This window comes from Morus notabilis, unplaced genomic scaffold, assembly GCF_000414095.1.
Source record: "Morus notabilis unplaced genomic scaffold, ASM41409v2 Scaffold301, whole genome shotgun sequence".
Classification (NCBI taxonomy): Eukaryota; Viridiplantae; Streptophyta; class Magnoliopsida; order Rosales; family Moraceae; genus Morus; species Morus notabilis.
In genome coordinates, this window is record NW_010363302.1 from 1 (window position 1) to 17,783 (window position 17,783).

Here is a 17,783-nt window from a genome sequence, read left to right on the forward strand (position 1 = left end):
TATATATATATATATATATATATATACACACTTAACTGATCTGGTTATCACTAGAGCTATATGTTCACCGTATAATATGGCAAGAAAGAAATGGAAAACTTAAAAATCGTTATATCCCTAAAATATATATACTGTGTGGGGAAAAATAATGTATTATCATTACTACATGACATGTCACAGCAATTCTAGGCTAAGTAGTTGAGATTACATGATGATAACCTATGATCGAAACATGATCTTCTGAGATTAACTCATTTATAGCAGATCAGGGGCTTGCGTGCTGCATTACTTTGTTCCTTAATGATGAATCTTTCCACCTCCAATCGGCGCGGGTAGTGATTTCCCAGGAATATCATCATCTTCGCGACCTCTCATCAGCTTCCTGAAAGAAAGAAGAAACAAGTAACATGTTCATTTTTCATGTCATGGAAATTAAATACTGACTCATGACCTAACTAATTATGTAAACCAACGTATGTACGTACTATCTTCATCTCTAAAAAATACTTTTAATTAAGTTGTCATGTTCCTATATTTTTCAGCAAAAAATCTAACACACATACCGGCCAAAGCGATGGTCAAGCGAGGGATCTTTGAAGAAAAAAACAAGGATTGCGATGCAGCATAACCATGCCACAAACCCTAATGATGTCTTCATTTTGCTCCCGAGCTAGATGTCTCAACTTGTGTACAACGAGATAAACAGGCATTTATATACGTGTATCCAATTCAACTTTTTTTTTTTTTTTTTTTGTGCTTGAAGCTATATGTGTGTGTGTGTGTGTGTGTGTAAATAAGAATTTAGACACAATATTGAGCGACCCTGGTTTATTTACATCGGAAATTACTTGGAAGAAGAGAAAACCCTTTCTTAGTCAATGACCAATTCTACACACTTTGAACTTTCCATGTTTGACGATTTCCATTGTTTGAAATGTGAATGAATAAGCGAATGTTTCAACTATCTAACAAGAGGCGCTACACGTAAGTGACTGTATATTTTCAACAACTAGAAATTTGTTTCTAGGAAATAGGAATGGATCAAAAAGTAAGAAAAAAGCCTGAACTACAAATGCATCAAAATAACATCCTGTTTAAAATCAAATATGGCCAAATCTTTACATGCGAGCATATATTTTATTCCTATTTTTTGATTTTATGTATAATCCATGATCCATATTGACTAAAAAAGAATTATATATTCTAAAAAGCCGTATATATATTATATATATAGCACGGAGGATTTGAACTCTCTTAGCGTTTATGTCATTGAGGAATAAATGTAACAATATTATTTAGACATCTTGATATCAATAAATGATTATTTATTTATTTCATATATTAAGTAATATTGTCTTCTTTATGTTCATATTAATTGGATATATGTAAAGCAAATTGAAACTCTAACATTGTTCGTTCTAAATCTTTAAATTGTCACATAATGTGAAGAATATGCAGAAGACATGAATAATCTAGAGATGATAGTCTAAATTATATATATTTGCAATCGAGAGAATAAAGTTAGACGCTTTATTTATGTTAAGATTGTTATGTTAGCTAGTTATTAACATAGGTCGGAATGAAACTTCATGAGTAAAGATATTGATATAGCTCCATTTGTGAAATATGTCTTAAATTAGGCCAAAGTTGAATTAGTTTAATTAATAATTCCGTTTGAATAAAATAATTCATCGAAACTCTTCCCAGCCTCACCATCTGCTGGATGCTTTAGGACACCTTCTACATTACTATGTTTCTCTTTATACCACCTCATATCTGCTGATATATGTCTACACATAAACAATCTTTGCGATCTAGGCTTCACTGGAAAATAAACCAATTTCTTATGTGGAACTTTCTTTCCTTTCCATTCTTACGAGGTTTATATCTTGGCTCATTTATTTCAGTTTATTTTTTGTTGCGTGGGTGTAAATGTGTGTTTTTCCTAACATTTTACTATTCTTGTAATGTTTCAAAATTATTTTTGCTGAAGTTTTTAAAACTTTGATATTAAAATTTTGTATAAATCACCCTTTTATTTTTCCATCTTTTCCTACAACTGTTTTATAGCGCTAAAACGCATATTTAATTATTGTGTGAATGCGATGCCTTCACATGTGTAAAATACGAGACCCAAAACCGCTTCTGGTTCTTGCGCTCGTTCCATATATTTTCTTACAAGCTTCTTGGCCTCTAGTTTCTAATATCTATTATCCTCGAGCCAATTCCGTGGGAAATAAAAAGTCAATATTGGGATGTGATAGCCGTTGAACATGACTTAAACAAGTCATAAATGAAATGTATTGATACGAACCCCAACCAAATACTTAAAATTAAAAGAGAAATTTTTGGTAATTCGAGGAACCAGGGCCTCCCAAGATAGTTTGATTCGTTGGAGGGAACCAAAACCTCCACACAAACTCACGTTTGATATAAAAATAGTCTGCACACCCTTTTCTCATTAATTCATCAAGTTTAAATAATAAAGAGATTATCACTTGATAACACTACATCAGTACTAATTATTCCTTAAACTAGGGTCCACTTCCTTCTCCACGTTTTCCACCATCTTCATTTCCTAAGATAATGCCATAATCCCTAGAAGATAGGACATACCCTTAACAACCAATTGACCCATACAAAATACCAGAGAAGCCTAATAATTTCAATAAATAAAAGAAAAGATAAATACAACGTAATTGATTAATGCACTAATTTAAGTAATTCTAACTAACAAAAAAATAATAAAATATATACATGCTATATCGTAACATGTATATATATATATATATATATATTATCAGTTTACATTTGTTTATATTCTTGTTAGATGTTGTAAGCACTTAAAAACGAATAAATACGAGTAAAACTCATGTTATAACTCACAACTCATAGAGGAGAGATATTCGAGATCATGAAGTCATTAGGGTTTGCTTTTTGGTTATGTTGCATCCTAATCCTTGTTCTTCTCTTGAATCCAGTGGCTGGCGATGGCATTACCCGGGATGTAATATATATACACAATAAAATAAAACGTTAGAGGAAGATCATAGTACTAATTAAATTTTGTTTAGATAATTGATCATTCACTTTCTTCCTATGCTTAATATAATTATAAACTTTCTTTTCTTTCAGGAGGTTGCTGCAGAAGGGTGCGCGAGATGATCATTATTTCGAGAAATCACCACCTTCGCCGAATCCGAATAACATGATTCGTCCTTAATTAATAACAAAATCATGTATTATGACACTATTAAGATAATAAGATCAAAGGTTATGATCATGATATAAATTTGTGGGTGCATAACAACTTCTCAAATTTTCATCTTTCCTAATTAATTGTTATATTACTAATGTTCTGAAGTACAGGAGATGGTTTTGAACAAGCGTGATAATGTTACTGTATTTCAAGCCCTATCGGAGCTTATAAGTTAATTATTGTATTTTCCTTTCCTTGCCCTCTCTACTTTTCATCACTTTTTATTGGATTTTCTTTATTTTTATTTAAGGATTCTACGGTGTTCGAAAACAAAAATAGGCACTTTATATATAGCACTTTTGTGCAGTAATTTAGTAAAACTTGCTTTAATAAGTCAATTCTAATACTTTTTTTTTTTTTTTTTGCTTGTAGTCAATTCTAATACTTGGTAACTTGGTCGCTACTCGCTACGTGCTAATTCAGTTAAAGCTTAATTTCATAAATAGACATCCTATTTTTAAATCTTTCTCAGTTTACAAATATTTAAAAAACTATTTTAATTTTATTCCTTCCTTACTTTGTAGACCATAAAAATAGAGTACAAAGACAAAAATAGCCTTTAATAGTTTCTGAAGATATTTTAAACGTTTTAAAAACACAAAACCTAAAACAAAACATGAATTATAAAAAAATCTGGACGTACTCTATATATTTTGAATGCTTAAAGTAATTTTCATAAAATTTTCGTGATAAAAATGTAGTTTCTTAGAAAACAATTGGTCTAATTAAGTGTCTTTGCCATTAATTTGTTTTGTCCACAAAATGCACAAGTGATGAAATTTGTATATCCTTTTCAAATCAAACGATATCTTTGACGTATAGGCTAGAACAATAATTGGTTTTGGTTTTGGACTGGGGAGAACCGAACTGGTCGATTTTTCTAAAGAAAAAAAACTATATATTTTTTTTTAATTTTTAAGTAGGAAGAATGAAGTAAATAGCATATTTATAGTAAATAATTGAAGTAAATAACAGTGTAAAATTATTTGAAATCAATAGCAATTTATTGTGTAAATGTTCCTTTCACGACTAATAAAAAAAAAATTTTCTCTTAAATTTTCTTTTTACGACTAGTAAGGAGATTTTTTTTCTAATCTTGTAGAGACTGGATAGGATATTGAACTGGTTTAAAAGCAAACAATTTAACTGTAACTAACTAACAAAATTAATTTTGTTGTTGAACTGGATAGGATAGGACATTCAGGGATTGATTTTGTTGTTTTTTGCTGTGTTTCTTCTCTCGTGTACGTTTACCTTTTCTTTTAATAAAATTACAACCAAAAAAAAAACTAACTAACAAGATTGGCTAAATAAAGCATAGTCGGCTGCCAAACTAGAGAAATATATGTACATAATAAAAAAATATATATTTATAATATAACCGCAACACAAAAAATTATCAACGTCTCAAACAATAAGCAAATGATCGTTGTGTTCCAAAACTAGTATCTAATAAATGAACAAGCTGCATACAACAATTGGAACCTCTATGAATTTGCAGGCACGTAATTGCATCAATTTTGAGAATTGTTGTTGATGATTTGATTGGGATCAAGCACAACTCCAGGAACAAGTCCTGCCCGGCCTAAGAGATTCCTGCGTGGAGCGGGTGCAGAAGTTGCCACCGGTCCGATGTTGGGAGGTACCGGAGTTTCTTCCGAGTGACCGGAGATGCAAAGACCCCCCATCTCATCCTGTTCCCAGTATACTTCTACCATAATCCCTCTAGGATTCTCTGCACTTTCGGTTCCCGGAATTGCCACGAATTGAGCTCCTACTGGTATCTGCATGATGAATGCAAAGGAATAAAGAGATGATAACAAGACAGAAAATATGTATGTTAGTAATGACTTCAAATTCATCTTTGCTAATGAGCAAGAAGAACAGGCAGTGGATTGGACTTACCTCAACCGAAACTCCAGATGTTGTCAAAGTGAGAGGAACCAACCTGCCCTCAGCGGCGGCACTTTCTAGATCCGCCTGCCTTGCGATGTTCAAGAAAACTTCTTCAAGAGTTGTAAGACCAAGTTGAACGTCAGCTATACCAAATTCCTTTTCTCTATCTTGGAGCTCAGTAAAAAAGCTCTGCGACATAACAAATCTAAAGAATCAGAAATCAATAAAATAAAATAAAACTGCAAGCAAAAGCTCCGAGAAATAGAGAAAGAACAGCATTGGAGGGTATCATCTTACCGACAAACGAGCCTCTCTATCATGAGGAATGACAAAAGTCAAAAAGGATTTGTTCTCCTCCTTTGGTACAACATCCAAATGCTGTAATTACATTCATTAATACCAACATTTCATTTTGTAGACGAAAAATCTTGAACCGTAAATTAATTCGATATACCTGTTTAAAGAATTTCTTCACATCCTCATGATGAGTTGTATCAACTATATCCCCATTGCTTGGAGTTTGTCCATTGGTGCACCCAGCGAAGCTCACATTAGCGACAAAACCAGTTCCAAAACGTGATTTCAATCTGATTGAGGTTCCAATGCAGCGAAGCCTACCCTTTGCCATAATTCCTATGCGGTCACTTAAAATGTCAGCTTCTTCCATTGAATGTGTTGTTAGGATTACGGCACGCCCTCTCTTGGCATCCTCTATAATGTCCCATACATGCCTTCTTGTTATTGGATCCATACCAGTAGTCTGGACAGCAAGTACAAGTCACATTACAAATCAGAACTGGAAACACTGAATTCTAGCAAAGAAATAAAAAATAGAAGAGGGAAAAAGTGAACACTAGAGGACAATGTTCAAATCTGCATACAGGTTCATCTAAGATGACTAGTTTCGGATCACCAATAAGGGCTATTGCAACACTGAGGCGACGTTTCATTCCCCCACTGTAACTGCCAGCTCTCATTTTGGCAGACTCAGTGAGTCTAACCTCTGCAAGAGACTTTTCAACAACCTGTATTTTAGCAAAAGCACTTAGTAAAATCCCGAATCTAGAGGAGTAAGTTTTCATTAACAAAGGTAGTATATTGAGATATTTAAACATCTTAACATGTATGAGTACCAAATTAACTGACATTAACATGTAAGAGAAAGAATCACTAAAGGCTAAATAAATAATGCAGAACCTTTAAGATTTGAGTTACATACCGACTTTATTGAAGATGGGGGTAGACCCTTAATGCAAGAAAAGAGTTCTAGGTGCTCTTTCCCAGAAAGTGCATCCCAAAGAATATCGAACTATCCAATAAGCACAAACACAGAGACAGTTTAGTATAAGTTTTCTCGACATTGTTAAATGGTGAAAAATAAGATATATACTTGTATCCTTGTCAATATAAGGGTGGCTGCACGACTTGACAACACTACTGTAGTTTAGATACCCTACTAACCAAAGAAAACAGACATTAGGGGAGGGAGAGGAAGATAACCTGGGGACAAACACCTATCATTTTTCGGATGTTAGACATGCCAACGGAGCTTCGGGCGGAGCACCCATATATCAATGCTGTTATCATAGAAGTTCATAATTGCCGGCACAAGCAAAAGAAGAACACGATTAAATTCTTATAGACTATGTCACCAATAATTTGATTGACGAATATGAACAATTAGCATATCACCATCTCCAGTAGTCACCGGTGTGATTCCAGTCAAACAACTGATTGTCGTGGTCTTCCCTGCTCCATTGGGTCCAAGTAGGCAAAACAATTGATCCTTTTCAAAGTTCACCCATAAGCCCTGAAAGTTAAATGAGAATATAATCAGATCCAAGACATAATGTCACTTCTGTTATGCATATATTTGTTTCTTTTTGCAAAATTCACTACAGCCCCCCGTAAAGATGATGAACAAATGCAGAAAAAAAAGGGGGAAAATTTATTTTGACATGAAAATATCTATTTGGCTACACACAAAGATTTCTTCACGCAGCTGCTGTCGATGGATGACAATACCTAGTACAAAGTCTAACGGATTCTGCCGAAAGACACCATAAAGTTCAACAAAATGGAGATTCGAGACTATCACCAGCCTATCCAAAACTGAAAACGAGCCATGGTTTTTACCTTGACAGCATGGAAAGGTGAAGTTTTCTTGCATTTGCAGCAACCAATGTTTGTGGAACCAGGAAATGTTTTCACTAGGCCGCGTATCTGAACTGCAATGTTTGGATCATCAATACCTTCCCTAGTTTGTTGTTTTACGAGATTCTCCTCTTCAAGGACATCTTCATCATCTGGAGGGATATGCTCCAATGGTGGGACTGAGCCAAAGCAACTACAAATGCTCCCCTCTATGAAGGAAAAACATAAAAGATATTGAGTTCAAAGTACAAGCCATCAAAAGGAAACTCGAGTAAGAACATTATTTAATCTAAGTCTACCTGACACTTTGCCTCCACCTCTTCCAGTCCAGTATCCAGGATTTAAAAAGTAGAACGCCGATTTTCTTACACCAGATACGTTAGGGAAGATGTTATCAAAGTAGACTGCCAACACAAACCAGAGGAAAAATGTAGCCACCAGCCAGATATAAATATCATTCTGTCAAGGGAAATTTTCAAATACAAATATGTATGAGTGAATGAAATAAAAGATAAAAAACTACTAAAAAATCTATATTGACTAGGACATTTCAAACTATAAATTTGGAGAATCAAGGTTTAAACTTACAATTGTTATCACACATTCATCATCATTTGGTGCACACTTATCTCGTCTATCCCAGCTAATCCCAGGATCTTGAGGCGTGGAAGTTGCACCAGCAAGCAAAGTTAGAGCTTCAGCCAAAAGATTAGGAGAGAAAAACGACCAAATAACTTGATATAGTTTAGAGATGCCACTGTTGTAGGGAAAACCAAAAGCTGTAACAAGCTGCAATGGCAAAATGGAATTTTTTTTATTTATTTATTTCACCAACAAAGTATTTATAACCTCTTTTATTGAAGAATGATACCGAAGAATCTTACCTGGGTCAGAAAGCCAATAATAAATGTAAAGAAACCAAATGTTGTAGATGAAGATGACTTGCTTATGAAGGTAGAACACATGAAGGCAAAGCCAAGCTGAGATTCAAAGTAAGAGATGAAAATAAGGCTTAGCTAAAAGTGGACACAACAAGAATAAGCATAAACAATGACCTAAAGTAATCACAGGAAATAGTCTCACCATGTTGAGTTGGAATAGAAAGAACACAAGAAATACAACAGCAAAACTGTTGTTCAAGAAGAAGTCAAACTGGAACAACATGCCAAAGAGAACAATAAAAAGTGATGAGATAAGTGTAAGAATCCCCTCCCACGTGAGCCACGACAACCAGTATGCAGAATCATAGAGACCCATCATAGACATTGCCTGCAGGTCAAAAAATAAATACATTTTATATTCATTCTTCAAAGGACAACAATGATAAATGTATGTTTTAATTCCTAATTAATGGACAATAACATATTCAAAAAAGATTTCGGGAGATGAACACCTGACGGAGTTTTAGCTCTTTCTCCGCGATCAAAGAACCCATTTGAAGTACAAATCCGAACATAGCAGCTGCAAGGAAAAAGGTGGGTCCTATTGAGTCCATTACGTTGACGATTTCCACAGCAGGGTGTGCAAATTCCTTAAGCGAGGCGAGCCAGCTAAAGTTTGGAACTGAACATGGAGTCATCAGAGTGGTAATACATCAGAGCCCAATGCATTAAAGACGTTCTAAGCAGAAAACAAAGAAACAGATTTGCAAAATAACTTGTACAAAAAACATCATAAAACATTATATCAAATCTAATACCTCCAAGCAGAGACCTAGCAATTTCGCGCTCTGCGGCAATCTGAAGCGGGATTTGGAACTTGAATGTGGGGTCTTCATAAATTCCTCTCTTTGACAGTGAAGTTGAATTCGTCTGAATGCCATAGCTCATTACAGTGTCATTTATTTCGGTGAAATGCAAAGCTGCTGGACAGTACATAGGCTTATCAAACAGAAAAGCATCTACTTCATCTGCTGTTCTAAATGATTTGACCTGCATAAACATAGACACAAAGAAAGCGGCCTTGTGAATTGTGATCCTTGATGTTCCATCTTACGCACCATATAAGAACAATAGGCTCAAAGTTGAAGTATCATACAGTTATAAACCGTTGTTAAATACAATTTTGAACTATTAGATAAAATAAATCCGTAAAAGTAACCGTATCAAATTGAAAAAAAAGAAAAAGAAAAAAACAATTATTTTACTTGAGAATTTTTACTATAGAAATCGCCTTTTTTCACTATGGTTAGGAACTGCTATTTTTGGTCGTTGAATTAATTTTTTAATAATTTTTCTTTTATTGAGAACAGTTTTATGTCAAGCACTTTAAAATTTTATGTGAATACTTATTAATCAAATCGTTAAAAAATTAATAGGACAACTAAAACTATAGTCCTTTGAATAGTTAAAAAAAAAAAAAAGTTTAGTGCCGTAGAAGTTTCCTTTATTTTTGGGTTTCGGACAAACAAAGTTCGTACAATGACCCTAAAAAGCTGACACTGCCACGTGGTCCGGTAAAGTGGGAGATTATTGTTAATTTCACCGGAGATAAACACAAACAAAAAAAAAGTTAAGGTGCCCTTAATAATGTTCTGTTCATTTTATTAATTTAAATTTTATTATAATAAAAAATTTTAAAAATAATGAAAGTAAAAAATTTGTATATAAAATTATATCTTAATTTAAATAAAAAATTTAAATTACCGAGCTAAATAGATGTTAAGATTCTCGTTCGGCTTTCTCCCACTTACATTTTTCACGGGAAACAAACAGGAAAACCCCCATATCTTATCATAACGTCCACAATAAATCTCATGACTTTGTTTTACTTCCTCTTCTAATATTTTTCCCGAGAAACAAACACAAAAACCAGAAATTCTCATCACCACGCACCACAGCCAAAATAATTAGATCACAAGACAAAAAGAAAGGAGTCCTTTGACCTTTTTCCCGGGAAATAGAGGAAAACCACAATTTCTCATTATCCGCAGAATTAACTTCCACAATAACTGAATCTCATGACTTATGTTTACTTTCTCTTCCATTTTCCCCGAAGAGAAACACAAAAACCACGAGTTCTCATCATACGCACCACAGCGAAAATAATTAGCTTACAGGACAAAAATAAAAACGATTCTTTTTTACTTTTTTCCCGGGAAACAAACAGGAAAACCACAAAATTCTCATTATCACCTAGAATTAACATCGAATCTCATGACTTATGGTTACTTTCTCTTCCATTTTCCTTGGGAAACAAACACAAAATCCACGAATTCTCATCATACGCACCACAGCGAAAATAATTAGCTTACAGGACCAAAAAAAAAGATTCTTTTGACTTTTTTCCCGGAAACAAACAGGAAAACCATACAATTCTCATTATCACGCAGAATTAACATCCGCAATAAGTGAATCTGTTATATTTTACTTTTTATTCCATAAACACAAAAACCACAGCAAAGGTAATTAGTTCTTTGACCTTTTTCAGGAAAACGCACCTTATCCAAGGGAATCCGCCTTCCAGGATTATTCTCCCTAATGGCGTCGACAATGCTCCGAGCCCTCGAGCTTCCATTTCCGCTCCAGACGAAGTCGAAGCAAGGAAGCTTGACGTAGTACTTGTCCTCGCAGCGCGGGATCGGCGGCGAGACGAGAGGGCGGGGATTGGTGATGCTCTTGTAGTTGGTGGTGGAAGAGAATCGAGATGTGATCGCCTCCTGGATGGCGTAGATGAGGAAGATGAAGATTAAGGAGGAGAAGAGCTGGATGATGGTCGCCCGCCGGTTCCGCCATGAGAGGATGAGATTCTTCTTGAAGAGCGCCTTGTACTGTTGGAACAGCAGCGGAAAACCGCTCTGCAAATTCATGGTCTTCTTGTTTTCGCAAACAGTTTTTGGTTTTTTTTTTTTTTTTTTTTTTTTTTTTTTGGTGGATTTTTTTTTTTTTTTTTTTTTTTTTTTGGTGTTGATTAAGGGAGAGAGATTGAAAGAGTAGAAGAGAATGTTATTGAAAAAGGCGCGGTTTTGAGCTTTGAGTGGAGGTGGGACAATGGTGAGGGTGATCGAATTGAAATGGGGCGTGGTTTTGTTTCATTTACGATATGGCCACTGCTTGTTGGCTGCTGGTCAACGCGCTTTTTTTTTTTCTATTTTTTTTAAAGATTAAACGCGTATTTTCGTAATTTTCTATGAATGGAGATACGTACAAGATAATAGAGTACCTGATTATAAAAGAAAAAAATGAGACAAATAGCTATATGATTCTGAGTATTTCTTAATCTTAATTAATGTCTTTTAGTTAAATAATTAAATTCGTTAAAAAGGTATGTCGTTCTATTCATAGGATCACTTTTCTAACTGTTAGATTTGATCAAAGTCAAATAAAATTAAAAAAATATGTAAAATAAACAGTTTTTAATACAGATTTAACGACTGAAAATGACTAAATAAAATAAAATTATCGATAGTTTTATTTTTTTAGTCGTACAAGAAAAACTCCTTAATTAGAAATAAGACGTAAAAATTCATATTTATATACTCTAAAAATAAATTTAATAATTTTATCTTATATTATAAAAACTGTCTAATTCATTCGTCCCCAAAAAATATGCATATTATGAGTGTAGGAATAGAATAACATTAATTTCATACTTAACTTTACCGTCAAAAAAAATGTTACTTTGAATCCCATCTTCAAGTTTAAAACAGAAGAAGTTTAATAAGGAGAAACAATTAGACTTTATTAGTCAGATTTTTTGGCTTTTTATTGTTTTTTGGAAGCTAAGAAATGTTTTGCTACCCCTTGCAGTTTGCAAAGTTTGATTATTGCTTTACAAGGTCAAAAAGAAAAAAAAAATTGTATTATTAGGCTAAGGAATGGGTGTAAAAAAGACTTGACTTTTTCATAATGTAACAAGACAATTGTCAAAAATATTTATCATCTCCGTAATATATGATGGAATTTCTAATTTCACCAAAACATGTAAAAAAAAATTAATAAAGGAAACTTTAATATAGATGAAGAATCACTTTCAAGTTTCAAGCAATTTTCTTTCCTTTTTTAATAACCTTTTAAATAGACTTAAGTGAAGGTTTTCTATTTCTTTTCCATTTTTTTTAGGGAGGATTTGAAAAAATAAAAAGGAGAGAGGAACTTTTTTTTTAGAATTAGGAGAGAGAGAGAGAGGAACTTTTGGTCAAGAAAGAACAGGGCAAATGTATGAGAAGGTTCCGAGTTCAAAAAAAAAAAAAAAAAGTATGAGAAGGGCATTTTGGTCAGTTAGTTGTACTACATCAAAGTGCAAACTCGTCATTCTATATTGCAAATCCAACGAAAGCCATGCTGGGCATTGCTAGTCAAATGAAGGCTAACATAATATTCAAAAAAGAAATAAACTAAACTTTATCAAGAAAATGACAAGTTAATATATAAAAAAATAGAAACGTGCAACCGGCACTATTAAGAAATCAAAATAAGTCTGCCGATCTCTCAAAAGATTATAAATCCACGAACGACAAAAAAAGAGTCAAAAATAAATTAAAAAAGCAATAAAAGAAACATGAAAAACGAATAAATCAATTACTTGCCTTATAAGAAAACTATATGCCCGTAATATTCCTACTGCCTTTTCCAACTATTTTCGAAAAACTGGTCTAGAAATGACGACTGATCTGTACTTTTTTAAAAGATTTTTTAATATGTCGGTGTATCAATAAATTAAATTTTTATAATAATTAAATTTATATATTTTTTAATTTTTATTTGTTAAAAAATTTAATCTATTAGTATATTAGCGCATAAAAAAATCCTTATTTTTTTCCTTCCACGTGTGTGAAAAGGGGTAATGTGGTGGAGTACAACATTTTGAGATTTTGAAAAGGAAAAATAATAACGTGATGAGAAAATTCGCTAGCACATTTTCGTTGACAAGGAGATGCTAAATGCCTCATGGTAGAAGGAAGATTTTTTGGTACGTTTAGAGTATCCGTGTGTCATGTTTTTTTTTTTTTTAATCATTAGATCTGTATATATTTTAATTTTTACGTAATTTTATATAAATCTGACGGACATAAAACTTAACATACTAGTATGTTAACGTACCGAAAAAGATCTTAATTATAAACATGGGTTTCCTTAGCAATATAAATAAAAAATAATGTTATGGACACTAATTTAAATCTCAACAGCTGATGTGACATGTGAATTGTCATTTTTTTTATTAGTAGATTCAATCTCTTATCATAAATTGATGTGATAATGTTTTAAATACACGTCGATGTAAAAATGACAACTCTCATACCACATCAGTTGGTGCATAAAAATTAAAATTTGAGATGTTATCCCTAACAGTTTTTTAGTTGTTGTCCTTAGCATTATTCATAAATAAAAATGATAATACCAACTCTTTTTCTCTCACAAAAATGTCATTTAAAATATTCCAATTTCGAATCATAAAATTATGCAAAAAAATAGCCACCCTCGCATGCGTGATGAGTGCGACGAAGCTAAAAGAAGCAATAAAATATTACTAAACAAACTAACAAGCCCATTCATCTTGATTTGATCTCTTTTGTTTATATATTTCTCTTAACGATACAGGGAAGCAACTGTTTTTGAGTAGTAAAACGTTCCATACATACCTTTTTTTTTTTCTTTTTTTTTTTCTTTTTTTTTTTCAAGATATACTACTTTAATATTATGGTTTATGATGTTAGAACATGGACATCTTATAGAGAATTAAATAACTTGTATGATTACATACATCAATTTATTTATGTTTTTAGGACTATGCCGCATGAAGCGAACCAATAAAGACCAAGTGGGGACTCAGATAATTTTATTTTAAAAAATTGTATATATAAATATCTATTGCATTATATTAAAAAAATTATTAGTCTCACTAACAAAGATAATTAATTACACATAGATTACGTTTGAAATAATTAAGCAAAAATGACGGTCCATTAGTACAAGTAGAACATGCTACCATGAAATTATTCCTCATGATTAATGTGTAAAACTAATAGTATCTAATCGTTCAAAATAAAGCCATTGCAATAGCGCCAGCTCGTAATGATATGTGTAATATTTCATAGGTGTCATGTATAAAATAATGTTCGGCTTGAGCTAGATTGGCATTGGTAAGTTTGCTAAAACGATTGCCTAACAAAAATGAAATTAGCAAATTGATTATTTTCATTGTTATACTGAGTGATCCACCCAGTTGAATTGGGTCGTTTCAATGTCATTTTTACAAATTAAATTTTTAAAGGGACTTTCTTAGATAAGTCTATGTATTGTTATTGTTAATTTTTGACTGTTAGATCTAATTAAAATTACATTAGATTAAAAAAATATGTAAAATAAATAATTTTTTATACAAATCTAACAACTGAAAAGTTGTGAACTACCGATATTTTATTTTTTTATCCTACTAGAGAAACTCACATTAAAATGTTATTTTATAAACAAAGTTTTTTATAAAAGTCATTTGTAATAGAACAACTCACTCGTGCCCCCAATAGGCCTTTACAGAATAGGAGGGCAAGAAAACACCCGACTAAAGCTACAAGTTTGAGTCGGGTCAAATTAGCCGACCAGAGCCCACCCTGTTAGTCTGGGCTCGACCAGGCTAAGACTTCGAGCCTAAAAATCCGGTCTGACCTAAACGCCATCTTTTAAAAACAATAATACCTTATAAAATTACGGGTTTGACCGTCCATATTTTATTTATGACTAGCCTAACTCGAAATTTTTATTTAAGCTGTCGAGCTCTGGTCAAACTGTCAGAATTTTCACCTTTGACATTCGAGCACGTTACCGAGCTCAGTCGAGATTAAACCCAAGATCATGTCCTTAGGTCTATTAAAGTTGCCCTTATGTTATAAGTTTGTTTGTTTGTATATTTTTCTAAGACCCAAGTTCGACATTCACTCTTTCATAAAAAATAATAAAAAAAAGAAGTTTGACATTTACTCGCCGTGTCACAAAGAGTCAAACCCTAACCTCTATAAAGGCTAGTCCCCTACGTTTGCCTTACCGCCAAAAGTTACAAAAACCCGAAAGATTATGAAAATATTCATGCCCACGTAAATGGAGGGCTATCTAACTAGCTTACTTCAATCCTCTCTGCGTCTAAACCAGTTGAAGCAAGTTCACGCCCTGGTAATCACTAAGCACCCATCTCTTACTCCGGTTTTCGTTAAAAAGCTCCTCGACTCGTCTGCCGTACATTATGCGCGCAGATTGTTTGATAAAATTCCTCAACCAGATATGCATATTTATAACGCTCTTGTTTGTTCCTATTCCAAACTATCAATGAATAAAGAGGCCTTGGAGACGTTCTGCTCAATGTACCAGAGCGGTATTCGAGTGTTTTCTTCCACAGTTCCTCCCGTTATCAAGTCGTGTTTGTCGTTGCGTGCTATCAATGTTGGGAAACAAATGCATAGTGTTGCAATAAGTCGGGGGTGCGATACAACTGTTTTTGTTCAGACTGCTTTGATGGACTTTTATGTCAAAAATGATGATTTAGTCTCCGCGAGGAAAATTCTTGATGGGAGTTTGGTTAAGGATCCAGGTTGTTACAATTGTTTGATTTCTGGGTATTCTAGGTCTGGCGATACTAAAGCGGCTAGGCGACTCTTTGATGACATGCCTGAGAGAACTGTTGTCTCGTGGAATTCTATGATTTCTTGTTATGCACAAAATGAGGATTATCATGAGGCTTTGAGGCTTATCGAGAGAATGCAGGCTGAAAATTTTGGTCCGAGTAAGATCACTCTGGTGATCTTGCTCTCAATTTGTGCTAAGCTGGGAGATCTCGAGATGGGGCTGGGAATTAAGAAGAAGTACATAGACGATAGTAGTTTGCGATCGGATATGATAATTTCAACTGCGATTTTAGAACTGTATGTTAAATGCGGGGCTGTTGATGGTGCTCGTAGAGAGTTTGATAGAATGGATAGAAGAGATGTTGTCGCATGGAGTGCAATGCTTGCTGGTTATGCCCAAAATGGAAGATCAATTGAGGCCATAAAGCTCTTTGAACGCATGATGAATGAAAAAATTAAACCGGATAATGCAGCACTTGTCAGTGCTCTATCCGCTTGTGCTCAATCAGGCTTTGTAGAAGTTGGAGAGCGTATTAGCGCCTATGTAGAGAGTCACAGCTTCACTTCAGATGTAAAAGTGGCCTCTGCATTGTTAGATATGCATTCCAAGTTTGGTAACATTGATAAAGCTCGCCAAGTGTTCGATGAGATGCGCGTAAAGGACATTGTTAGTTGGAACTCGATGATTTCTGGGTTAGCAGTTAATGGTTATGCAGAGGAAGCAATTCATCTTTACGAGAAAATGAAAGAAACGGGGTTGAAACCAGATAACATCACATTTTCAGGGCTATTGACAGCCTGCACACATGCAGGCCTTATTGAACTGGGTCTTAAGTTCTTCGAAAGCATGAAATCAGACTACGGGATTACTCCGGAGATAGAACACCATGCTTGTGTTATAGATCTTTTCTGCAGATCAGGAAGACTAAAGGATGCATACGAGTATATATCAAGAATGGAAGTGGATTCCAATGTTGTTATATGGGGTACCTTGCTGAGTGCTTCTAGAACTCACATGAATGTAGAACTTACTGAGAGTTGTCTTAAGAAACTACTTGAGTTAGAGCCTGAGTACTATGGAAATTATGTCTTTCTTTCTAATCTTTATGCCAGTATCGGAAAATGGGAAGAAGCCTCGGAGGTACGAAAATTGATGAAAGATAGGAAGCTGAAGAAGGAAGTTGCTTATAGTTGTATAACAGCAGGGAATGAGTTGCACAAATTCTTAGTTGGGGACACTTCCCATCATAGGTGGAATGAAATCTTTAGCCTTGTTAATGAGTTGGCCATACAGCTGACTAGTGCTGGCCAAGAGTAGAACTTGGATTTGGAAATCTGTTGATGATTATAGTAAAAAAAAAGAAAAAAAGAAAAAGAGACAAGTGGATTTCCTGCTTGTGCGTTCAGGTCTTATATCAAAGACTGCCACTTGGAAGCCTATGACTGGTAGACAGTTTTTCATGTGAGTTATCTTGATTTTACCTCTTTTGGTTAACAGTACTAGATGACAATGACATTATATTTGAATGAATTTGAGGCAATATCAAATTGGAAAGTTGGGTTTTGTTTTTTTGTTTTTTGTTTTGTTTTTTTTACCTCGAAGAAAGTTGTAGGTTAAGGGAAATATTTGCAATAGATAAAGTGGTTCATGGAAAAAAAATTAGATTTCAGATAGTGGTGAATCATGACGCATCAACATGCCAATTTCAGACAATAAGTACTGTTAGAGAAAAAGGACTGAAAATCCTTGTATTAGTTGATATGTCCAAGTTTAGTGGTATTTGTGGCTTTACATTATTGTATTTTATACTTAAAAGTCAATTCTTGATTATTCTAACGATCTGAACATGTGGACCAAGGGCCTTTTGGCATTTCATCTCTCTCTCTGTATCCGTCTCTTTCTCCTATGTGGACTTCTGA

General features: G+C 33.8%; 2 protein-coding genes and 1 long non-coding RNA gene across 3 annotated transcripts; 1 reads left to right on the forward strand and 2 right to left on the reverse strand.

Moving 5' to 3' along the window:
- Positions 1-99: 99 nt before the first annotated feature.
- LOC21389557 lies at positions 100-719 on the reverse strand. Its single transcript, XR_002902712.1, has 2 exons — positions 564-719; positions 100-382 (listed from the first exon to the last, which is right to left on the reverse strand). It is a non-coding gene; the product is annotated as an uncharacterized LOC21389557 (long non-coding RNA).
- Positions 720-4,603: 3,884 nt separating this feature from the next.
- On the reverse strand, positions 4,604-11,323 carry LOC21389558 (ABC transporter A family member 2). Its single transcript, XM_010104133.2, has 16 exons — positions 10,749-11,323; positions 9,009-9,240; positions 8,703-8,872; positions 8,393-8,578; positions 8,194-8,289; positions 7,898-8,098; positions 7,609-7,768; positions 7,292-7,518; positions 6,848-6,965; positions 6,656-6,732; positions 6,375-6,464; positions 6,037-6,180; positions 5,610-5,915; positions 5,453-5,533; positions 5,165-5,344; positions 4,604-5,043 (listed from the first exon to the last, which is right to left on the reverse strand). The coding sequence occupies exons 1-16, from the start codon at positions 11,115-11,117 to the stop codon at positions 4,774-4,776; spliced, it is 2,907 nt and encodes a 968-aa protein (XP_010102435.1). The 5' UTR covers positions 11,118-11,323; the 3' UTR covers positions 4,604-4,773.
- Positions 11,324-15,232: 3,909 nt separating this feature from the next.
- On the forward strand, positions 15,233-17,355 carry LOC21389559 (pentatricopeptide repeat-containing protein At1g08070, chloroplastic). The gene has a single exon (XM_010104134.2). The coding sequence runs from the start codon at positions 15,343-15,345 to the stop codon at positions 17,179-17,181; it is 1,839 nt and encodes a 612-aa protein (XP_010102436.1). The 5' UTR covers positions 15,233-15,342; the 3' UTR covers positions 17,182-17,355.
- Positions 17,356-17,783: the final 428 nt, after the last annotated feature.

Bases quoted from the DNA above. Each gene is read 5' to 3' on its own strand.
- LOC21389558 (XM_010104133.2), bottom strand. From the start codon at position 11,117: ATGAATTTGCAGAGCGGTTTTCCGCTGCTGTTCCAACAGTACAAGGCG. The intron at 8,873-9,008 runs GTATTAGATTTG...CTCCATGTTCAG, and splicing joins TGCTAGGTCTCTGCTTGGAG to TTCCAAACTTTAGCTGGCTC. The intron at 7,769-7,897 runs GTAAGTTTAAAC...TTCCCTTGACAG, and splicing joins ATGAATGTGTGATAACAATT to AATGATATTTATATCTGGCT.
- LOC21389559 (XM_010104134.2), top strand. From the start codon at position 15,343: ATGGAGGGCTATCTAACTAGCTTACTTCAATCCTCTCTGCGTCTAAAC.